The sequence below is a fragment of the Propithecus coquereli genome, unplaced genomic scaffold (assembly GCF_000956105.1).
Source record: "Propithecus coquereli isolate 6110/MARCELLA unplaced genomic scaffold, Pcoq_1.0 Scaffold156, whole genome shotgun sequence".
Taxonomy (NCBI): domain Eukaryota; kingdom Metazoa; phylum Chordata; class Mammalia; order Primates; family Indriidae; genus Propithecus; species Propithecus coquereli.
The window spans coordinates 920,073-944,996 of record NW_012140080.1 but is presented as its reverse complement, the minus strand read 5'-3'; the positions used below and the strand labels follow the sequence as shown (position 1 = coordinate 944,996).

The following is a 24,924-nucleotide window of genomic DNA, read 5'->3' as shown; positions in this document are numbered from 1 at the left end:
TTTCAGCCTGCCTTGTTCTCCCATAGCACTTACTTTATGCTTCTCTTTAAACATTGATCATGATCTGCCTTGTATTATAGTCACTTAGGCATGTGTCAATCTTTTTCATAAATTGTTAGGTTTTTAAGAGCAGGAAAACCGTCTCATTCATTTTTATATCACCCCTGGAACCTGGCGCAGTGCCTGTCACACAGAGACTATTCAGTGAATGTTTCGGGAATTGATAACATCCTTGGGACTCCAGAAGCCCATTAGAGGTCAGCTGGTTCCATTTTAACCTGGTCAAGAAGCCAGTCTGTTAGAAAAAATGACTGCATTAAATATGTTCTGTCAACATTGCTTATTCTTGCAGTAAATTTCACAGACCAGTTAATTTAGTAGGTTGTTCTAGTTTAAAAAGGCTTGGTAATGAAAGAAAAAAAATGTAGGTATTAGAATAAATAAAATTCAAATTATTCCTAGCAACCTTTAATCAAAAATTTATTTTAATGATGCTATTCTTTCTCATAGATAATTCCCACGTAGGAAGGTGTTACTTAGTGAGAAGAAAGGGTAAAACATGATTTTTATATTCTACTCAAAGGCTCTCATTTCAGTTTAAATTGCTTCATAGTACCATAGTACAGCAGCCAAATTAATAACTGAAGTCAAATTTCAAATAAATACACTGAACAAGTTTCAAATTCAATTAATTTCTGGAAAAACAAAGAATTCTAAAATTAGGAATAGACTGGGAATCAAAGGAAACCATGTCTTATAAACAAAACAGTTTTTAAAAAACACTCAAATTTTTTATAAGTTTAAATTTCAAAATAATTTGCTTAAGGACATAAATGGTTGTAAGCTACACTCCAAAATAGAATCAATACATTAGTGTGCAATGTAAGTGGTAGCAATTGGTGAGAACTCCAAAATCATTATTAAATTGAAAGCCAGGGAAAAATTATCAGGGACCCAAAAAGCATTTCAGAGAATTTTAGTACTATAATATTTGGGACTGAAAAACAAATTTTCTTTATAAACTTGATATTAAAGGTAATCCAAGATAAATCAAATTTCTGAGAGGATGGAAAAGAACCATGTGTTCAACCAGTCACTTTCAGAGCTCCAGGAAGCTATGGTTAAATAAACTCCTTTATTTTTGTCAAGACTCTGCATAAATGGCACCTCCACCTCCTGAAAGAATCACAAAGAACCTTTGCGAGGTTGTTCACCAAACATTGCAGTTGCTCTGGCTCCCCTGGCATCACTCCCAGTCTTCACAATCAACTCCAGACTGAACTGGCTTTCACTAAACACCTACTATATGTCAGGCAATAAGGACGGTGTCACCACACACATCATCCTGTTCCCATGATTGCAAAGCATTTCAACACCGCAGCACTAGAACGAGTTTAAATTGATAGCTATTACTTAGCACTTTAAAAAATGAGCCAGAATGACACATACTATTAATTATATGTTATTCCATTCAGATTTTAAAGAGAGAAAAAGATTCTGTGTGATTTCACACTGTGCTAATTTTTCTAATAGGCAGAAGAAAAGGCAATAATTTAGTTGTGACAATATCATAATCCTCCTACCCAAAACCATAATAAAAGAATATCCCACTGAAACACCTCAGTCAAAAGGCTGTTTTCTTTTATGATGATAAAAAGGTATTTGGTTCATTCTGATGACATTGTAACTGATTCCAATGTTCTGCATGAAGGAGGAAAAAATCATTTTCTATTGTACATGTAGTAATAAGTAGCCATATAAGCTTTAATATTGTGCATTAGAAAGAAAGAGGGGGGATAATTAACCGCCATCATATTATTTCCTGTCATCAGTAGTGCACGCAGAAGCTGCACACAAGTATAGTCTGGGGCAAGTGCATCCGCCATCTTTACTTCACCTAAGGCATGGTGCCATGGCACCATGGTGTGGAAACGCCAAGCCAGTGCTGAGTTTTCTTTTCCTTTACATCTGCTCCTCTGTCCTGACACTTCTCTAGGTGGGGGAAAGAGGCTAGAAGATATTAAAGCAGCTAAAATATTGCAAAAGAAATAGTAAGACTCCTCCTGCCTGAATTAGGGAGTGGAACCAACCCTGTAACATTTACTCTCTGAACTTGGCAATTTGTCCATAAGATGATGTTAAGAGATCTCAGCCTGAGAAGTCTAATCCTGATTTGGCCTAAATGAAAAATATTGGTAAAGGGGTCCCAGTATGTCCCTGGAGCCAAGTCTGTAGGAAGAGGAGGTGGGATTGGGTTTAAAAAAAAAAAAAAGGTATGCCTAGAAGAAGAGAGTGGGGATGGGGATGGGACTTGATTGTATCCCAAATGGGATTTTCCCCTGAGAATAGTAATCCAGTTATCCAGTCCAGCACATGCTCAAAATCAAAGTATGGGAATAGTGAATAATTAAAAAGTAATCAAAATATGTATCACTGTCTCATATCTGCATGTCCTCTACCTCCTACGTGGCTTTCTTCATCTGGCCATTGCTGCCCATCCTTCAGACCTCCACTTAAGCATCGGTTGGCTGCCCCAGGAAGTCTGGCCTGCCTCTGCATTCTCATCCTAGCATGGGTACCCTCAACTGCTCCCATAAAACCACATGCCCACTTCTTGTTAGGGAGGGGGGAGATATCTCTGCTTCTGAAATAGGGGGAGAGATACACTAATTTTGAACATATTGAATTTGAAGGGTCTGTAGGATGTCCAAGTTTTAGCCTTGGCACACAGAGGCTCTGGCCCCTCGCTCTCTTCTCCTTTCCTGTCCCCCTCAGCATGGGAGGAGAGCCGCTATTTTGACTGATTCATTAGACCACATTGCAAAAATGAGCAGGGACACTGTTGAAAGGCGACATGCACTCATGAGTGGTCCTTCTCTTCTTCCATTTGCTGCTAGATGCAGCAGGCTGGTCCTTTTTGTCAATGTGGCTGTTTGGGTAAGTGTGTTTGGGAGTCTGCCTCAGAGACCTCCCTTTTCCTGTCACTGTCCACCAGGATGCTGAGATTTGGTTTGGTTGGAAGCAGGAATATTCCAGAGGCTCAGCCACAGCCAGACGCCCAGACCCAGCTCACCAGGGCAGCCCTGCATTTGGCCTCATTGGATGCTTGTCTGCCTGGCTTTCTGTTCTCCCTTTGGCAACAAATTCCTAAATGTATAGCTCCCTTGTCAGGAAACTGCGAAGAAAAGCATGGCGTGTGGGAAGGTTCTAGCACCTAACTACATCTCAGACCTCTAACACTTAGGACAGTGCACTGTAATTATTTGACTCCTTCTTAGATGGTACAATCCCTGAGAAACTATTATTAATCTTGGTATCCCCAGTGCTTAGTACAATGTCCAGCATAAATTAGAAGGTCAAAAAATGTTAAGTGAATGAATGAATGAATGAGTGAATGAATGAGTTCAGCCATACTTGGACCTACTTCAGCATTCTAACCTCTGGCCTCTCTGCCTCTGTTCCTGTCAGGTAGACCCCTGAATATTCCCTGAACAAGCTGTGTCTGATCCACCTGTGGTTAGCCAGCTAGTCACTCCCCAATCCTCCTGGATCCCAGTTCAACATTCTCATTCCCTATCAAGCTCTTTCCAACTATAATAGTTCTGCCCGCACGCATCTGCTTTCTAAACACCTCTCACACAATTAGTTTAGTACTTCATTATTCTTTAATTTGTGTTAAGTGTGTCAGAGTCATGTTCTTAACTAGACCGCATACAACCTAGTCTTGACTCACTTATTCCGAAAGACATCAACAGGTAGGGCCAAGTTTGCAAGTAGAGGAGCGGCTGTCTAGTCCCACTAACCTGAGTGAAGTGGGATAGGTCACTTACTTTCTGTGGGCCTCAGTGTCCTCATCTGTGAAAATTGAGGGAGTAATTATCTGCTTGGCTGTGTCATGGGCATTACGAGGATCAAAATAAAAACACAATGACACCTGCAAAAAATGTATGCACCATTTATACCTCATAGATCATGGAATAGATAGATGGTCAGAGGAGACCTTAATAAATGCTGATAGATTTACTTGATAATAATTATGCTGCTCATAGGATCTCATTAGTGAAGGTTGAATTGTTCTAGTGAGGATTATTATTACTATTGTTATTTATTTATTTATTGCAATGACAGGTGGGTAATCCAGTGTCTTTAAGACTCTGAGGATGGCCATTAGGCTGAAAATGTTTGAGAAATTACTACAGGGAATCCCTTGGAATGCAGTTTGGCAATTTTGTTAAGTTTATCATCATCATATTTCTTAAATTTAATTCCAGTTTATTAGGGATTTACAATTCAACATAGGAATCATCTAAAACTTCATCCTTACTCACCTCCCTTCCATTATGTACTTGTAACATTATCTTCACTTGAATTTTGATTCCAGTATAGACATACATGGAAAGTTAGGCAAGACTTGTCGTCCCCATTTAGTTTAGTGAATTTGAAGGTCAGAACTTGAAAGTCATGGAGTCAGGACCTGGTGCTCACACAGTGTGATGGTTCAGTCCTCTTTCTGGTAAGATGAGGTGAAGTAAGAGAAGGATCAAGGCTTGGGTACAGTATAAGGGAAATGTGGGCTGTTTAATGTCCTAAGTATTTAGGTTTGATGGGGTCAAAGGTTAAAATTTTTGTTTAAAATTTAAATTCCTGGATTATCTCTCAATGTTTCATATGTATTATTCCTATTTGCTCTACTCCATATAAGCAAGAGTTCTACAGTCATTCATTGATGGAGATACATTCTGAGAAATGTATCATCAGGCGATTTTGTTGCTGTGTGAACATCACAGAGAGTACAAGCCTTTCTGGGCTACAAACCTGTACAGCATGTTACTACACTGAATACTGTAGGCAACTGTAACACAATGGTAAGCATTTTTGTATATAAACATATCTAAACATAGAAAAGGTACAGTAAGAATATGGTATTATAATCTTATGGGACCACTGTTGTATGTGTGGTCCGTGGTTGACTGAAACGTTGTTAAGTGGTGCACGACTATATATGTGGTGATGAATATTTAGCATATGTAATAGCATATGTATGCTGCCAGATGGATCTCTGAGTCCACTTTCTTTGCATATTGTAACTTTAACAAAGTTCCTACATACACTAGATTAATAAAGAACTTCGATGTTGTGTGATAATAAATTGTGACTTATTCAACCTTTTAAGATTTTAAAAAGACTTTACATATCAGTTTTTACTTGAGAGATCAAAGAAAAAATAATAATTTTAGGGAAATCACAGAACAATTTTATCTTAATTTCATTAAAGGAAATTATATTTGTAGCAACACTGCATCAGCTCAAAAAAAGTTAGAATTCTTTATATACAGATAATATTATATATACTTTAAGATTCCCTAAGTCATGATGTATATTGTTATTCATGGATTTTTTTGTAAGCAGCTTTAAGATGTCACATAAAAATATTTGTGCATACTTTTTATAGTGTGGTATAAAGTACCAGTATGTTATGCAACTCATTTTCTTTGATTTTGAAGTTACGTGTAAGAATCTATTGTAATGACATTAATTTTAAATTAAGCTCATGTGAACAGATACTTGAAGAAGGGAGAAGTTTAACAGCTTTAGCTAGGTTAATTAACATGTCCCATGTTGGAAAGGTAATCAACCTACCGAGTAGTGACCTGAATAGATGTGTACACCTCAGCTGTCTGACATGGTGGCCACTAGAGACATGTGGCTATTTAAAGTAAAATTCATTAACATTAAATAAAATATAAAACTAAGCTCCTTATTTGCACTAGCCACATTCAAAGGCTCAAAAGCCACATGTGATTCGTGGCTCCCATATCAGACAGAGGGATAAAAGACATTACACAGAAATTTCTGTTAGACAGTGATCCCTTCTGCTGGCAGCATAGGTTAACAAGGTTAACAAGAGTTCCATGTGAATGGGGTGAAAGTTCAGAAAATTTTCCCAAATTAGCATTCCCTTGGTCAATGTCTCCAAATGGTTCTACAAGTTTCACATGCACACACACACACTCACATACACACACAGGTAAGTCTTGATTATCATTAATAATCATATCTTTATATCTTTCATAGCCATTGCTTTAATATCCCTGAAACAAACCCTAAATCTGCCACTTGAGGGAGATTGTAATTTAATGAATAACTGAAAACAATTCTCACTATTTCAATAGCACATTTTTCATTGAAGAGGATACACCTTTGAATGCATGGTACTTTATTTAAATGCACATATATACAATGATGACAAAGGAAAACATTACAGAATTAGGCACAATGGCTGCATGCATTAGCAGGATGGGCAGACTCTCGCTTTACAGGATGAAATATGGGTTGAAAATAGGAAGAGACCAGAGAGCAAGTTTCATTTCCCATCACCACATAGAAGGGTCTTCGAGCCTGCAAAACATAAGGAGAAAAGCATGTAATATAACAGAAGCTGCCTGACTGCCTGGGATGCTTGCAAGAGTTAGACGTTTCAGTTCTGAGCAGAAAGATGACCAGAAAGTGTTGAAAACCCTCCTGAGGGCATTCTAAATAGGAGGCCACGTGGAATATCAGAACGTGAGACAGCGGCATAAAGTGCAAAGACCCAGCTGAGTAGCTTTCACTGCTGTCAATGGGAGTCTCCGGGAAACCTCACGGGGAGGATTTTAAAGGCTCTGTATATATCAAAGGAGCCGAAGAACTCTGCAATCTCTCTGAAGATCAAATTTACAGAAAGCACATGACACTGTAACAAGAAAGTTATTGTTACTAAACTCTAAATATGCTTCTTTTGTTTTCCTGCAAGCCTTTTTACATAGTAAAATGCTATTTATTAGGCTATGACGAACCGTTTTTAATAAAATAGCACTCACAGGCAACTTCAAGGCTGTCAAATTTTGTTTCCTTCTAACTGCACATGATGGAGCCTGTCAAACAGGGTGCAATTAACTTTATTCCATGCACCACAGGTGTGTGTTTGGCAGAAAACAAAGGTCAACAGCAAGGTTCTACGTAGGTCTGGATTGTCATGTTTCTAACCCTAAGTAGACATAACCTACCTTAAACTTTTTACTGTGGCAAACACTATATGCATGTCAATGAAACATAAAAAGGCATTCATGCTTAGTATTACAGACAATCCTTATGAATATTCTGCTTCCCTTGTATTAGCTGTTTAAGTCCAGGCTGGTACTTCCAGGTACAACTGGAATTTTATTCTAGTTCAAATCATTGTTTCCTTCAGAGAAATACCTGACAGCTCTATGCTTGCACCCTTTGCTCTGGCTCACCATTTCGCAAGAGAACTGAGGAAGGGTGGGAGGAAAGTGCGTGGCCCAGTGAGTCACGCTGCTGATTCTCTAGGGAGAACCTCCATGAAGAGTGACATGCCAGTCACATTCCCTGAGCAAGCATTCTAGTGCCCTCTTCTGGGGAAACCTGGTTCTTGACATTATAGAGCTCTGGGTTTAAGGCAACCAAGCTACCACATGGGTGGACCATGTGCACCATGATCTTACTGTGGATAGAGGCAGGAAGCAGGACCGAAGAGTCAGGGGGTTATGAAAACAGAGAAGGACCAGGCTTCTCTTCTGCAGCACTCCTTGTCCCAGAGGTGCCACAGAATCCTAGTCTAACGTTTAACACTCAGGTGTTGGTGGGCACCTCTTCCCAAGACAGACTCACATTCCAAGAAAGTCTTGAGGCTACAGGTAAGCTTCTAAGAATAATGTCATTCAACATTAATTCATTGAATGTAATAAATTACTATGTGACATCGGTTGAACTAAAATATGTCAAAAAGTATTCAGGTGTAACTGATATACCTATAGCTTCATGTAAAACCAAGAAGGTTGGAGTAAAAACCATGAGGGACATTTCCTATGACATCTGGACACTCCACATAGCATATAAAAACTAAAGATTATCCCAGCCAGACATAGACAGTTGGTCATTTCAATTTAGAGTTGGGGACTCATTCTATGCTTCCCTAATTCTAACAATATTAGAAATTCTATATAGGGTCATTTCTGAGTTAAAAGTCACTTACATATTGAAAAATTTCAAAGGAGGCCCAAATAATCTGGTCTAGAAAATCTTATCCACAGAAGCCTAGAGTTTTGCCAATGAGTCCTTGAAAAGAAAGGTCTTCGCTGCCTGGTTCTCCACCCACATTTTTGGCCAAATCCTCCCAGTCTAGAAGCCCCCGTCCCAAAGCCTCCCACCAGGGAGCTTTTTCTGGCTTCTCTCCTCAGACACCTTGAGCTCTGCAACAATGTCCCCATCACAAGCCTTGTCATACCTAGTTCTGGGAACATTTTCCGTGCTTTCTCTCATCAAGAGGTCTGAAATCAGTGTCTCAGGGCTAGATCGTTTTCCGTATCTGGGAAAAAAAAAAGTCTTTTAAAGCAAGTTTGGAATAGGCATAAAAACCTTTAAGATAAAAGAAGATAGTCTTCTGTTTGGGATGTTAAGCCTAAAAGCTATTTTCAGTTGTGCATCTGCTAACAAACTATCTAGGTGTACAAAGCATACACCACCAGAGACATTATCATAAATATGATTTCAAATTGTATACATATTTAAACTCTGCTCAAATATTTAATAAATAATTTAGCAGATTATTCAAACCCAGCCAAAATTCCTAGTCAAATTTTTGCCTTTTTATGCTACCACAAATAATACATATACAGATATACTTTTATAACTAAGTGACGGGAAATTAAAAAACGTTGAAGTATGACTTAAAATGTTTCCATGATTAGTTAATTGACTATAGTGCTGATGATACACAGCAGTTTAAATCTTAACAAGGAGACCAGATGATATTTCAGAAACAACCCTAGGAAAAAAAAAATCAGCAGACTACCATTCAAGACCCACCTGTGTCTTTGAATCTCAATTTTCTCCTTGGTAAAAATAAAATCATAACCTCTGCTTAAATCAGAGGTTTTGTTAAAATCCAATGTGAAATGTGAGTCACAATGCTTTGAAAGTGACAAAGTGATATACAAATGCAAATTATTGCTGTTGAAATGCATCCATTCTTACAGCTACCAACAGATCCTGGGTCTTACATTTTCTGTATTTATTTGAGGTACCAGAAGCTAACAGTTTTCCCTGATGCTGTGATTTCAGCCTCCCTGGAAGTATAAAGGAATCCTACTGGTTGATGGAAATCTTTATTTTTCTCCTATAGCAGGATATGGATGGGACAATATATGAATGTAAGGCTATGTTTACCTGCCAGGGTAATATATGCTACCTGCTCCCAGACACTCCAAAAAGGTCAGGCAAGTCTACACCGAATTGTTTTTTTTAAAGCCATTTTTCCCTTTCTCAGAAAACATGTTGGACACCAGCAGCCACTTTGTTTACAAATAAAAATTAGCCTGGCATACATTGATTAATAGGTGCAACAAAGCAGGCAGAGGTTGTATTCTAACCGCCTATCAAGCACAATTCAATCGAAATGTTTCAGAAAGATTTTCCTATTACTGTTCCTTTGCTGAGACTCAAAGGGAACAAAAACAAAACACCCCCCTGCCCTACTCTCATCATTTGTAAGATTTTCTCAAAGATTTTCTGGAATTGGGATATTAGACCCTAGGCTGCTGCTTTTACTTATTTATTCTGCCCATCAGCTGATTTTACTAATCTTAAAACTCGTGGGCAACCTTAATTTATTTATCATCATCATGCTCCAGTGGATAAAAGAACTGGCAACTATTTTCTCCAATTTACCAGTAAAGAACATAAATCTGCAATATCGGGACTTGCACAGTCATGAACTACTATATATCCAGGACAGCACTGTTCACTTTTCTTCCTTCTCTAATTAATTCTGGATTACCCTTCTTCTCTATAGTGCTTTAACTTGCAAAGATTGAATCTCTAGGGCAAAGAGTCTCAAACCTGGCTGCATACTAGAATCACCTGGGGAGCTTTAACAACCACATAAAGTCCAGGCCCCACCCTAGAGGGTCTGATTTAATTGGTTAGGGGGGAATCCCAGCATCAGTGTAGTTTAAAAGCTCCCCAGGTGATTCTAATGTGCAACCAGGATGGAGAAAAACTAATCTAAGGCTGAGTTTCTCAACCTTGGCACTACTGACATTTGGGCTAGATGTTCTTTGTTATGCGGGCTGTGCTGGGCATTGTAGAATATTTAGCAGCCTCCCTACCCTCTACCCACTAGATGCCCACCTCCCATTGTGAAAACCAAAAATGTCTCCAGACATTGCCAAATGTCCTGGGGAGAAGAAAATCCCCCCCTCCCCATTGAGAACCACTGATCCAGGGGGCTGTATACGTAAAATATAGTAGACCCACACTGTAGAATAAATGATGCAGCTTTCAGAAGTAATGAACCAGTGGTATATACAGCAACAAGAATATAGCTTAAACACGTGAAGCGAGTGGGAAAAAGGAAGAGAATGATATCAGATTACCATTTATGCTAAATTAAAATATTCACAAATGACACTGTAATTTTGAAAAATACATACATGTGCGTATGAGTGGGTGTTTGTAGTGGGAAGGCAATGAGTGAAAAATGGAGATGATGGGTGCATATTACAAGCCTCTGATGGTTTCTACGAAGGAACTTATGTGAAGATGAGACATCTTCATCCTCAGGGACCAGCTCATTTCCATGTAAGCTGAATCTCTTGCCATGAAATTCAAGCCCTTCTCCCTTATTTTTTCTCATCAGAGATATTGGAGATAACACCGACTGTTGACTGTGGTGACAACACCCAAGGAAAACCAACAGGAGGGCTCCGATTCCATGACCCCTAAAAAAATCTTTCATGAAATGTCTTTAGTTTCATGAATTGTAAAATGGAGATAATGATACTCACTTCAAAGCTTTGAGGTAAAGACTGAATAATACCTATGAAAACATTTTGAAATGCCAAAGCTTTATACCATGGTAAAGCTTTATAGCAATCATCTTTGCAAAAATGAGCTCTACTGTATGTTATGTTATAACTAAATAACAAAAGGTTTTCTGCAAAAAAAAAACCAGTTAATATCTTTTTGGTTATACAAGCTCTACAATCTGTATGATTGCATAGCAAGAATTTGAAGCAATTAACTTTCTGAGAAGTTTACTAGGGTATAAAATATGGCTGCTTTTTACAAATTAAAATGATCAGATTTTAAAGAATCACAAACCAATACTATTTAATTCTGGCATTTTCATGTTCTTCTGATTCTATATAATTTGCTGAAACTGCAAAAACAAAACAAAACTATACAGAAGAAAAGAATATAGCTCCGTTTGTCTTTTCCTACATACTGTCATTTCATTTGCCCTGGGCAGGTTGAGAAGTCTGGCAAAGTCCTAGCAACGCTGCTGTTTCCTTGTTGGTTTCCTTTGATGGTTATTCAGGTTTTCCTAGACACCCTGCTGGCCCTTCTCCTTCTAGCATTTCCCAGCGCACTCCTGCCCCCTTCACCTGGCACTTTCCCTTTGAGGTTTCTAGACAGGCCCCCAACTGCTCTAACAACAATAACAAAAAACAACCAAACAAACCACCGAGGGGGTGGGTGGGTGGCCAGCCTCTTAGCCTGGTGCACCTGAATCAAAGGCTCACATCTTTGTGACTGTAGTTGCTCAGAGAAAGTACCCAGTTTGTGCAGATTGTGCCCTGCACATTTACCTAGAGCTGTGTGCCTGATACTGTCCTGCCCCGGGATAGAGAGAAGAAAAAGAACCGATCCCTGTCCCCTAAGAGCTCCAGGTGTGCAGGTACCGCGCTACGGGGTCCGTCCTGCGGAGCGCACCCACCTCTGCCTGGTGATGAGGTTGATGTAGTGTCGCAGCGCCGAGTAGTATCTGGCCATGTCTTCCGCAGGCGCATCTTCGCCCGGGTTGTCCGGCTTGGAGGGGTACGCCTCGGCCAGCGCACCCAGGCACACCAGCAGGGACAGGGCGAGGGTCAATCCAGACAGCCCCAGGCGCTTGCTACCTAGCATCTGAGGGCACAGAAGGCGCAATGAAGGGGGCTTGAGGATTCAGAGGACACACACCCCGCCCCTCCCTCCGGCACCTCCCGCGCCCGTCCCCTGCTACCAGCCTCGCCCACCAGTGCTTTCCCGTCCCAGTCCCGCAGAGAGCACCCGAGCGTGGCTAGCTCCACCTTGCGGGCCCAGGGCACCATCTGCCCTGGCCCGGCCCCTCTGCCCCGCCCGAAAACTTCGCGCAACTTCTTTCCAAGTCGCAGGGACCAAGAGTCGCGCGGCGAGAGGCGCAGGGTGGGTTTAGACACTTTAAAAACTCATTTGGAAGTTCCTCCTGATGGGTTAAAGACATGAGCGCTTTCCTCCCCCCTTGCCCAAACCCTTGTGGAAGAAGTAAACTTCATTCTCTGTTACTTTGGTCAGCCTGGCTCCAGGGGCTCACCAGTGACAACAGAGGTTACCTCGGGGCGGCAACTGCGGTGGGAAGGAGGGAAAGACAATCGCTCCTGGGGCCAGCTACGCTCAGTTTGAATCCCAAGGATCCAGAGAGGAGGCAGAGCGCGGGGGGCTCCTCACTCGGAGACGCTGCCTGGAAAACCTTCCTCCCGCGCACGGCTCTCTGGGTCGCCTGGCCGCCACCCCCAGGGAAACCTCCAGGCGCTTTGGGATAGGGGTCCGTCGTTCTCCCTCCATATCCGCCAAAAGATAACCCAAAGGGACCTCCCAGCCGGGAATGCCCAGAAGAAGGGCAGATGAGCAACTGGAGCGGAGCAGAAGGGGCAAGTGGAATTTAGCCGCCGAGAAGGGCTGGCGCGCGTCGCGTCGGGGCACATAGTGTGCAGCCTCAGGTGAGACCCTCCCAGGACCCCAGGGCTCCGCAGAGGGTGAGACTGTGTCCCGGGCAAGTTCACAGGCCACCCCTCTGCACCACCTCCCCGAGCCAAATGGGTCTCAGCACTCACCTTGGCTGGCGGGCGGGCGGGCGGGCGTGGCCGGGCGGTGAGCGCTCTGCTGTCGGGCGCGCCTCTCCGAAGGGTGAGAGCCGGAGGATGGGGTGCAGAGAGCGGGTCGCACCTGGGCTTTTATGGAGCTCTCTCTCCGCCGCAGGAGGGGCCTCGGGCAATCACGCTTGGGTGACTCCCACCCGCCACTTCCCGCCCCCGAGTGGCAGGGGGAGGGGGCTGGAGCCGCGGTCGCATGAGTGTTTACTTGAAGAGTCACCCACACCCCACTCTCCCGCCCCAGGCCCTGCTGGCGAAGGGGGGCCTGGATCATGCGAGCGAGGCTGCGCGCTCCTAGGATGCTGAACAGGACCACCAAAGCCCAGCGCCTGCCCTCCGGCCGTGCCCGGACCGGCTTTCCTTCACGCCCCGTCTAGTCTTGCCAGAGACAGGCACATCTCAGACCATCTTTGTCCCCTGTTACCGAGACTACCAACCCATTGGGCGCCGGAGGAGGGGGTACCCGAATCCTCTGTTTGGTGGAGCATCTCCGGGCCCCGCGCCGCACTCGCTCCGGGCACAACTGCGCGCTTTCGGATGAACTCAAATGGGCGCACAGACTTTTCTGCACTTAAAGCAAATCGGAGGCGACTGCCCGAAGTCCCGAGCTAGAGGCTCCCAAAGCCGCTCCCGGAGGAGCTGAGAACCGGCTTTCGTGACTTCGGCCCCTTTCCCCGCTGGTTTTTCTAGGAGGTCATCCCCGTTCAAGTACTCGCCCAAATGCAGCGAGCCCGGCTCTGTCGCGCGACTCAAAATTCCCCCGAGGCAGAACACGGTAAACCCATTTCCCCGGTTTGCTGGAAAAGAGCCACGTTTCCAGTTTCTAGAGACCCCGTAAAACGCAATAAAACAAAAATTTGGTCCAAAGTGACTGTAGTTAAATGAGCAGCAATTTCTCCCTTATCTGCCAGCCCTTGCACAGTCCCAATTAATGTTAATTGTGAATGTGTGTTTTGATGAAAATGAAACAGGTAAAAAAAATGATCAACATTCATTTGTGCATCACGTTAAACCTGTTGAATGAATATGAAAGATACAGAAACTATTCTTACAGCATCAGGATTTTATGCAGTGGACTGAAATCTTGAAGTTCCCCGAATGAATGCTCCCCAAAGTCTGAATCTTTCTAAATAAAATGACATGTTGGGAAAGTAAAGCGTTAAGTTGAACGTTGTATTAATGCTACAATGCCAAGTAATTCTGTTAAACTGACACGTTGGTTCTGTGCTGTTCCAACAATGTTGAATTTGATATCAAATACTGTGAATCCTTTGTGTGCATGTGTGTATGTAGGTGCGTGCTCGTGTGATCAAATTATAATCTTGGAGATCAACATCCCTTTCACTTGGTGACTGCTTTTCTTTATATATTGCACAAACACATGCCAGGGACACAAATATCAGGGCTCTCAGAGTTGCTCAGGGGTGCTTATACAAAGGAACTTTGGTAAAAGTGAAAAACATCTTCTAACTTAGAGCCCTTTCTTGATAAAGGGAAAGGCACAGTCCACTTTTTAGAAAATAATCCTACTTTTAGAGTGTATCACAGATTCCTATCAATTAAAACCTGGATTCAGAAGGAATCATCAAATTTGGAAGAAATTATGTCTAAGGAGGTACACCACTCTTGAGTGGAGAGCACTGTGGAGAATTGATTAATTTAGCTTAAGGTAGTGTCATTGGTCCCCAAGAATAAGAACCTATCCTCAGGGTTCAGTATTTGGAGAATGAAAAGCAGGGAGTGATGAGCCCTGTGTGAATAATGTCTTCACATCCTGTCTCCTTTCTCTCCAGTCCCAGCTGCATCCCGTGGCCTTAGGCTCTGAATGTTCTGTCTCTCTCAGGACTTTGTTTCATCAATTGCCTCCTGTCTTTCCTAGAGTTGCCTATACCTCCCCTCGGCTTATCAATTTGTTTGGATTTGTTCCATGAAAGAAACAAAACAAAACCAAAATCCCTCCCCAAAACAAGCAAAACCAACTGTCACTCAACCCAGCATTTCCTCCAAGCTGCTGAGCCATTTCTCCCCTTTGTTTCAAAGTCGTTTGCTTATTCATGTGCTTATTTGTTTTTAACACTTTATTGAGACACCATTGAAATACCCAAGGCTACAAATGTTTAAAATATTCAATTCAATATAGTCTTACATGTATGTGTGCCCATGAAACCATCACCACAACCAAGATAATGAACACACATATCACTTCCTCAAATTTCCTCATGTACATCTGTAATTCCTCTCCCTGCCTCTCCCTACCCCCTGCTCCATTGATCTGCTTTCTGTCTCTGCAGATTTGTTTGCATTTTCTAGAACTTCATATAAATGTAATTCCACAGTATGTACTCTTTGTCTGCCTTCTTTCACTCAGCATCATTATTTTTGGATCCACTCATTTCATTGCAAGTACCAATAGTGCATTCCCTTTTATTGCTAGACAGTATTCCATTGTATGATATACTTCAAAATTTTTAATCTATTCAACTGCTCATATATTTTGGGTTGTTTCAGCATTCCAAAATCCGTGAATAAAGCTGCAATGACATTCATTTATGTGTCTTTTCATGGGGATAAGCCTTCATTTCTCCCGGGAAAATACTTAAAAGCAGAATGGCTGAGTCCAATGGTGAGTGTATATTGTCCCATAATTCACTGAGGGTCTGTTTTGGTTTCTGTTTTGTTCCTTGTTTTCCCCTGTGTGTTTTATTTTGAAAAGATTCTACTGCTATGCTTTAGAGTTCACTTATCTTTTCTTCTGCAGTATCTCTTCACTGTCAATCCTATCCAGTGTATTTTGCACCATATACTAACTATGTAGCTTTCATCTCTAGAATTTTAGTGTGTATCTTTGTTATATCTCCCTTATCTCAACATGCCCAATCTTGTCCCTCAATTCTTGAATATAAATTAATAATAACTTTTGTACTAATAACATTTATGTCATTTTTGTGTCACTTTGGCGTAACTTTTCTCTAAATTATGGCTTGTATTTTCCTTCTTCTTTGTATACCTAGTAATTTTTGATACAATGTCAGACGTTGTAAATTTTATCTTGCCATTTGTTGAATATTTTTATATTCCTATATAGCTTTGTTCTGAGACAGTTAAAAACTTGGAAATAACTTTATCCATTCAGGTCCTACATTTCAGTTTTGTTATGTAGGACCAGAGCTGGCTTTAGTGTAGGTTTAGTTTTTCCACACTTGAGGCAAAATCCTTTTTGTTATTTTTAACTGATACTTGATGCCTCCCTGAGTTGTGCGGTTTTCCCCTCTGGCTGTTGAGACAGGCACTATTCTCAGCCCTGGGTGAGCACTGGGCACTGTTTACTCTCATCCTTTGTATGGTTCTTTTACTGGTCTCAGGTGGTTTCTTCATATGTATGATCTGATCAGTAATCAACTAAATACTCAAGGGTATTTATTTTAGTTTATATACACCCTATATATCTCTAGAGTGTCTTCTGGCTCACCCGGTACAATACCTGTGGACTCTAGCTGCCCTGGACCCCACACTACCTGCCCCAGCTCCTCTGCCAGGCTAATTCAATTCCTCCCTTCTTCACTGTAGCCTGGATGACTTCTTCAGGCAGGAAGCTGGGACCATTGTATGCTCCCTCATTTGTTTTCCATATCTAAGAGATCCCGGTCCTTTGTTTGCTGATGTCCAGTGTTTTGAGTGTTGTTTCTTATATTCTTGTCTAGTGTTTTAGTTGTTTCAGAGAGGAGGGTAAATCTAATCCCTGTTTCTTCATCTTCACCAGGAGAGGAAGTCTCATAGCAAGGTTCTTTAAACAGTTGTTTCTTTTCATTGCCTCTGCTTCTTCACCTTATGTTTGATCATGAAACCACCACAATCTAGATTCTATCTGAAGCAAGCTGCTGAATCTGCTATCAGTAAGACCTCCTAGTTGCAAACCACAGGGACCTTCACCAGTTACTTGACTTCTCTTGATCATCACCTTTGCTGATTTCCTCTGATTCACCTCCTTTTTCTCTAAACTGGCCATCGTCTCCTTTGTTAACTCTCCCTTCTGCACCCCAAGTCCCAGCCTTAACCTTTCCACTCCATACATACTGACCAATCAAACTCCTCTACTCCCCCCAGCTTACGAGTCTGAAATCTCTATCTCCAGGCCAGGTTTCATACCCAGAATCTAGGGCTATATGTCCAACTCAGAAAATCTCCACCAAGAGCCTCAAATTTAGATGGAGCTTCCATTTACACTAATTCTTGATTAAATATCATATGAAGTCCAAAATATTTTCAAAATCTTTAAACTATAAGGCCCCACATACTTTGGACCTTACCTACCTTCTAGTCTCATCTAACATAACTTTCTCCTTCACTGTCTATATTCCTGTTCATTGGCCTTCTCTCTGATCCTTAAATATGTTGATAACTTTTCCCATTTGGGCCTTCATTGAGCTGTGTCTGCTCTCTGAGATATTCTCTCCCTCAGCTCTTTACCTGTCGTCACTTGCACATCCTTCTAGTTTCTCTTGAAATGTCCCTTCTCAATGGAGGATTTTCTTGGTCCTCCAGGATGGATTAGATCTCCTATTATAACTTATCATTAACTGTATTTAGCTGCATTTCATATATATATATATGATATAGTTATTATATTGCTATTTGTTTAGTAGCTATACATTTTATTATGTTAATTCCATAAGAGAAGGGAAAATGCATGTTTTATTTACTTCCACATCCCTAGTATGATTCCTAGCACTCAATAGATGCTATAGTTTGGTTTGTCTGACCTCTTCAAATCTCATGTTGGAATTAGATCCCCAAAGTTAGAGGTGAGGCCTAATGTGACATGTATGGGTCATGGGGGCATGTCCCTCATGAATGGCTTGGTGCCCTCCCCAAGGTAATGCGTCAGTTCTTGCTCTATAGTTCCTGCAAGAGCTGGTTGTTTAAAAGAACCTGGCACCCTCTCCCCTCTCTCCCTTGCTTCCTGTCTCACCATGTGATCTCTGCATATACCCTTCACCTTTTGCTATGAGTGGAAACAGCCTGAAGCCCTCGCCATAAGCAGGTGCTGGTGCCAGGCTTCTTGTACAGCCTGCAGAACCATGAGCCAAATAAACCTCTCTTCTTTGTAAATTACTCAGCTTCGGGTGTTCTTTTATAGCAACACAAATAGACTAAGACAATAGATTTCCAATAAACACATGTTGATCAGAATAAATAGAATATAAGACTATACTTTCAGGGATCATTTCTATAGTTTGTTACTAGAGAAGTTTCTCTGAACATGTAGGAAAAAAGAATAAATAGAATAAATATCTTTATACAACTGAGGTTTATAACTGAGTTTTAGAAGGGCCTGACATAATTTAGAAGAGGGATTGGCAAACTACAACCTGTGGGTCACCTCTCGGCTACTTGTTTTTATAAGTAAAGTTTTATTAGAACATAGTCATGCCTGTTCATTTACATATCGTCTATGGCTGCTTTCCTGCTACGGTGGCAAAGTTGAGAAGTTACAACAGACACAGTAGAGCCCGTGATGTCTAAAGTATTTACTCTCTGGCTCTTTATAGAAAATATATAGAACTTTGATTTAGAATTTAAGTATTTTACATAAATCACAGATAAATAAACAATTTGAGGGTCCTTAATATGCCAAACTACTTCTTGCCCAGGGCCTTTGCACATGTTATTTTCTCTGCCTGGGGCACTCTTCCTTCCCTTGGGTCTTTTCTGACAAACTCCTGCTGATCTTTTATGTTTGATTCTAATTATATTCTCCATGATCCCTCAATCTAGATTAGGTTTTCTCCAACTCACCTTATGGTATGATGCCATAATGTCCTAAACTTTTCCTTTAAACATCCTTTCACAGCTGTAACTGTCTAGGTAGATAGCCATGTGTTATTTTTGTTTGATGTTTCTAACATTTCATAATTGTAAGCTTCCTGAGAGCAAGGATGTGTGTTTTGTTTATCATTATAATCCTGATACTTAGAATAATACTTGGCTCTTAGTAGGTGCTCAATAAAAATGTATTAAATGAAACTGAAACTTGGCATGCCATTATATATATAATTTGTAGCTGAAGTTTGTTAGGGTTTTACAGGTCCAACAAATAACCCCTCTGGAGATGAAAACTGATAGTCATAAGTCAAACATCAATATACCAGGCTTATCACTAAAACTGTGGATTGCAGGATATACCTTTAGCTCTGCTTGCTTTTTTAGAAAAAAACTCTAACCTTTCAACTTTTATTTTACTTTTAGCAAACTTAATAAAGCAGTTTACGTGCTTTGTTTTCCTTCTAGAATTAGTTTTCATTGTAATGGCTTCCTTTAACACAAACACTGCTTATTATTTCTCTCACATACCAATATTTTCTTTCAGGTGTTTGTGTCAAAAGAATTCAAAGGAATAGCCACTCTGTAAGGTTAGTAAGGAGCAATACAAATTAATTTACTTCCCCTCTTTAACCTTTCTTTTTTCATGGATCACAGAAAGCTTTGCAAATAACAGTAAACTAAATGTCACCTTCTTGAGATGGGAACATTTTTAGCAGAAATGAAATTAAGAAAACAGGATGGAGAAATGGCACAATTAGTTTTGGTGTTAGAGGACCAAGGGGAGGGTAAGAACACAACATTTATATTTTATAGTACCCTAGAAGACAACATGTTATCCATTATATAAAAAGTAAACAAAACTTAAGAAAGATCCAAGAGTTTAGTATTATTTTTTGAAATAAACTGAGAATCAATTTCTCTTAGAAAGTCAAATTGGTTTTATATTATGTTGTTAAAAAATTAATTTTAAAATTAGGTAATGCATACAAATAATTCTAAGCTAGAAATATTTTTTTAAAAGATGCAACTTAAAAAGTCATGCTCTTTTCCTGCCAACATTTACCCCATTTCCTGACTCCTGTCCAGGTAATCTTTTCTGTTAATTTCTTGTGTATCTTTCCTGACTTTCTTCATACAAATAAAATAACAAATAAACAGATGTTCTTATATGTCTCCTTTCCTTATAAACAAAAGCAACGTACTATATACACTGTTCAGCACCTTGATTTTATTACTTAGTACTTTATCTTGGACATCTCTCCATTCTAGAGCTAAAAGTCATCTTCAACCTTTTATTTTAAAAACACTTTTAACAGTTAGATACTATTTCATTATATAGATGTGTTATAATTTATTTTACCAGTTCCCTGTTAATGGGCACTTTGGTTGCCTCCAGTGTTTTGCTATTAAATAATACTTAAACTAATGTCTTTATAAATGTACCATTTCTTATATGTACAGATATATCATGGGAAAATTTCTCAGAAATGGGATTGAGTTTAAAAGATAGTTATAAATCTTATACATAGTTGTCAAATTGCTCTGCATGGGGAATTTACAAAGTCCCACTCCCACTAACAAAGCATCCATTTTCTCACAGCCTAAGCAACAGTGTGGTCACATTTTGGATTACAACCACCTAGCAGGTTAAAAAAAAAAGAATATTTTGGGGTACTTCAAATTTCATTCCTTTTATTATAAGTGATATTAAATGTCTTTTCATATATTTACAAGCCATTTTTTACCGTTGTTTGTTAACTGTTAATATTCTTTGACTTTTCTTTTTCTGGATTGCAGATTATTTTTAAATCAATGGTATTCATACCTTTAATAAATATGTTGAGGACCTGCTGTGTGTGAGGTACTATTCTAAGCACTTGAGATATATCCAAAACCAAAATACATACTAGGCTTATAGTTTAAACAGAAAGTAAAGAATAAACATAATAAAAATGCAAATGACATGGTTTGTTAGAAAGTGATGAGTTCTATGGAGAAAGTCATTGAGATGGAAGGGAGCTTGAAAGTGGCAGTGGGGGCTGAAGGAGAGTTGGGTGGTTAGAGCAGGTGACCTTATTGGGAAGGTGACATTTGAGCAAAGACTTGAAGAAGGTGAGGGAGTGAGCCATGCGACTAACTGGGGCAGAGCATCCGAGACAGCGAAAAGCCTGTTATGAAGACCCTACGGTGGGAGTGACCAGGGTGGTGGCAGGGAAGGGATGAGAAATGGTTGGATTCTGGATATATTGTAATGGTAGAGTATAGAGTGTGGTAGAGTATAGAGTAAAGAAGGAACAGAGATAAGGATGACTCCAGGTTTTTTGGCCTGAGTAACTGAAAGAACGGGGTTGTCTCCAACAGTAATGGGAATAGGTTTGGAGGTTGGCACTGGGAGCTCAGCTGAGGACATGTCAACGTTTTGATGTTTATTAGATCCCAAGGGGAGATGTCAGCTGTATATATGAATCTGGAGTTAAAGAGAGAAGTCTAGCCTTGAGACATACATTCAGGAGTTGTTTGCCTTTTGAAGACATTTAAAGCTGTGACAATAGATAGGATCATCAAGAAATTGAATAAAGAGACAAGAAGTTGAGTCCCGTAGTGAGTCAATATTGAGAAGCCAAGAGTTGGGAAAGAGGAAACAAAGTAGCCTGAGATGGAGGGACCAGAGAGGTAGAGAAAGACTGAAAGAGTCTGATGTTTGGTATCCTAGATGTCACATGCAAAATTTATAGGAAATGGACTCCCACATCAACTGCTGCTTAAAAGTAAAGTAAAATCGACCACTGCCTAAAATTGATCACTGGATTGAGAAATGTGGGGGTCTCGACAAGAGCAATTTTGGTAAACTGGCAGGACGAAAACCACCGGATTGGATTTAAGAGAGAAAAAGAGGAAAGTTATTGGAGACAATTCTTTCATGAGTGGAGTTTCACTGCAAAGGGGAGTGGAAAGAGGGGAGTAGCTGGTGAGGGAAATAGAATCAAGATAAGTGTCTTTTAAGATGGCAAAAGAAGGAGAGTGTTGGTCTATTGAATAGAAGGAGGAAAAAAGTGACAGTGAAGGAGAGAGTTTCTAGAAGCTTTTACATATTTGAGAGTTTATCCCCTTGTGAAATGAGCTGCAAAAGAGTGATTTGTGGTTTTTCATTTATCTTTTGCCCTTGTCTAATGTGTTCTTTTTACCTTACAGAAATTTTAAATTTATATTGAATGTGTGAATCTTTTCTTGCGTGTTTCTGAATATTGAGCCTTAGTTTACAAGGCCTTCCACACTCTACAGCAGGAGTTTGTAAAGTAGGGCCTAAGGGCCAAACCTAGGCTTTCATTTGTTCTTACACATAAAGTTTTATTGGAACACAGCCACACTCATTTGTTTACATAGTGTCTATGGTTGCATTTGCACTACAGTGGCAGAATTGTTACTTTAACCATATGGCCCACAAACCTAAAATATTTACTATTTAACCCTTTATGCAAAAAAATTGCCAACCCCTGCTCTATGGTAAAAAAAAATGAATTTGCCTATGCTTTGTTTTTTTTCTTGCACTTTCATGATTCATTTATTTCTTTCTTCCTTTTTCCTTTATTTCTCTCTTTTATTTTTCTTTTTTTACATTAAAATTTGAAATTTATCCTGGTATAGTGAATAAATTAGGGTTTTAACTCTTTGTCTCTAGATTGGCTATTACTTTTCTCAATACCATTTATTGAAGAGTCCATAAATTTTTCCACAGCTTTGGAATGCCAGCTTTAGCATATATAGTAATAAATTCCTATAAGTATCTGTGTTGATTTCTGGATTTTCTGTTTTATTCCATTGGTCTTTCTGTCTACACAGGTATAAGAACTATGGGTTAATATGTAGTTAAGGCTTGTTCCACGTGCCTCTTCATTATTCTCTTTTTTTAGAGGTTTTTATTTACTAGTAATGTTTTTTTATTAGGTTGAATACATTTTTAATATTCTATCATCTTACTTTATATTATGGGATTTTTTTGTTTAATAGACTCTTGCATTACTTTTGTTTTCTATTCTTTGGTTTATGATCTATGATGGTTTTTCATTTCCTGTTTTGGTAATTTAGAAAGTATATGATCTGTTTTATTTCCTCCAGTGTTTCTCTTAACGAATTTAAATAATTTGAACTGAACAATAGCTATTATTTTGGCTGCCCACCGAGTTGCCACTCCTTCCTTATTCTTTGCTAACAGACCTTGATTTAGTTCTGATATCAGTATTTCCAGCCAAGGGGCTAGATTATGATAACTCTCTAATCTTTGCCAATGATTGTTTTAGGGTTGAATATGTGATCCATTTCTAGCCAATAAAATATCAGAATAAATCATCTGATGGCTTTTAAGAAAGTGTTTTCTCTCTGACAAGGAAAGACATGTCCTTTGCCATGACTTTCCTCTCTTTCTGCTTTGGATACTGCTTAGTGCAGATGTGATGCTTAGTGCTGTGGCAGCTATCTTGTGGTCATGAGGAACAATACTGCAAATACACTGAGGCTGGCAGAATGCAAAGATCAAAAGGGCTTGATGAAATCAGTGAGCTACGAAGCCATTCTTTGAACTGACTACCTCTGAATGTCTCATAAAGTAAATAATAAATGTCCATATGGTTTAAGCTTAAGCCACTGTTAGCTGCTACTTGGAAATCAAAAGCATTTTTTTTTTTGAGACAGAGTCTCACTCTGTCACCCTGGCTAAAGTGCAGTGACATCAGGATAGCTCACTACAACCTCAAAATCCTGGGCGCAAGTGATCCTCCTGCCTCAGCCTTCTGAGTAGCTGGGACTACAGGCATGGGCCCCAACACCCAACTAATTTTTTCTATTTTTGGTAGAGATGAGGTCTCGCTCTTGCTCAGGCTGGTCTCAAACTCCGGAACTCAAGTGATTCCTCCTCCTTCGCCTCCCAGAGTGCTAGGATTATAGGCTGATCCACTGTGCCCGGCTCCAAAGCATTCTTGATTAACAAGCTACCTAAACTTCTAATTCTTGACTTTTTTTCCTGTATTACTTTTGTTATTTTTTCAAGTTATTTATTTTTTTGATAAGGGAAATCTCTATTTGAGCCTTATATTTATTTATTTGTAATAGATTTCCCTTGATTGCCTTCCTATGCTACCTGGACTCCCTTTGTCTCCTTCTCTCAAAGATGAAGAGCTGACTGAAGCCTGCTGCATTCACGAGCTGTGTTAATCTGCCTTTCTGTCATCTGAGAGGGTGGCGAGGATGGGACTGAGTGGTTCTGTAGAGGGAGGGTGGAGCCAGGGCTGTGGGCAGCACACCTGGGGGATTTTGACACTGCTTTGTCTATAATTTAATTAAAAGTTCTGTACTCTACATATTTGGAGATGCTTCTGATCCTGTAAGAAAGGCCCTGGGCTTTCAGGTTGTTCACCAGATTCCAAGTGCACCCAGAGCCTTCTCTTCTCTTGAAGACAAGCCTCCTTACGTGAATGTTTCCTCCCCTCCTCTCCCTGCTTGCTGTTCCTGCTCCCCTCTGAGATATAGGTGGAAAAGGCAGGAAAAAATGGGCAAGTCAGGAGTTCATCCCACTTGATCATTTCCTGCTTGTATGCTATGTTTCTTCTAATTAATAAAACAAATACCAATTCTAAGTAGTTCTTCCCATCCCTAATAAATGAATATCTGTTTTCCTCTCATGGTGGAGAGAGGCAACCATTTCAAGGAATTCTGAATCTTTTCTTCTGAGCTTCCTCTCCAACTTGCATTTCTCACACAGGTATCCTCCTTTGTTCTAAATTAAGGGCCATCTGTGAGTTTTTCCAGAACTTTGTCTCTTCATTTTCTTGTCCATTGTATTGCTTCAGAGGAGTCAAGTATAAGCTACAGTCAATGTACAGAATCTTCTCTCTGTAGATGATATGTTAAAACTGTTATGGTGTGAGGTGATGCCCTTTCCTTGGTTCGGAAGCTTCTGGCATTATTATTAATATTATTATTTTTATTATTATTCTTACTTATTGTTGTGCATTTTGTTAGATTTAGAAGAAGGGAAATCTCTTGATTCTGTATTTTCTTTCCCATATTCTCTGTGAAATTGAAACAGAGTTCACTGATAGCACCACTTCTATTGCTATGCATTTTTAGCAGTGTCTAGAAGTACTGCTTCTAG

At 40.1% G+C, this 24,924-nt stretch overlaps 1 protein-coding gene across 1 annotated transcript; it reads right to left on the bottom strand.

Moving 5' to 3' along the window:
* Positions 1-6,196: 6,196 nt before the first annotated feature.
* Positions 6,197-13,029, bottom strand: NPY (neuropeptide Y). The gene is made up of 4 exons (XM_012640701.1): positions 12,925-13,029; positions 11,780-11,967; positions 8,288-8,368; positions 6,197-6,399 (listed from the first exon to the last, which is right to left on the bottom strand). Exons 2-4 carry the CDS (start codon positions 11,965-11,967, stop codon positions 6,375-6,377), a joined length of 294 nt encoding a protein of 97 aa, XP_012496155.1. The 5' UTR covers positions 12,925-13,029; the 3' UTR covers positions 6,197-6,374.
* Between the last annotated feature and the right edge of the window lie 11,895 nt (positions 13,030-24,924).

Excerpts from the sequence above, each read along its gene's own strand:
- NPY (XM_012640701.1), bottom strand. The coding sequence starts at position 11,967 with ATGCTAGGTAGCAAGCGCCTGGGGCTGTCTGGATTGACCCTCGCCCTG. Across the intron at positions 8,369-11,779 it reads AACCTCATCACCAGGCAGAG|ATACGGAAAACGATCTAGCC; the intron begins GTGGGTGCGCTC and ends TTTTTTTCCCAG. Across the intron at positions 6,400-8,287 it reads GAAAATGTTCCCAGAACTAG|GCTCGAAGACCCTTCTATGT; the intron begins GTATGACAAGGC and ends TATGTTTTGCAG.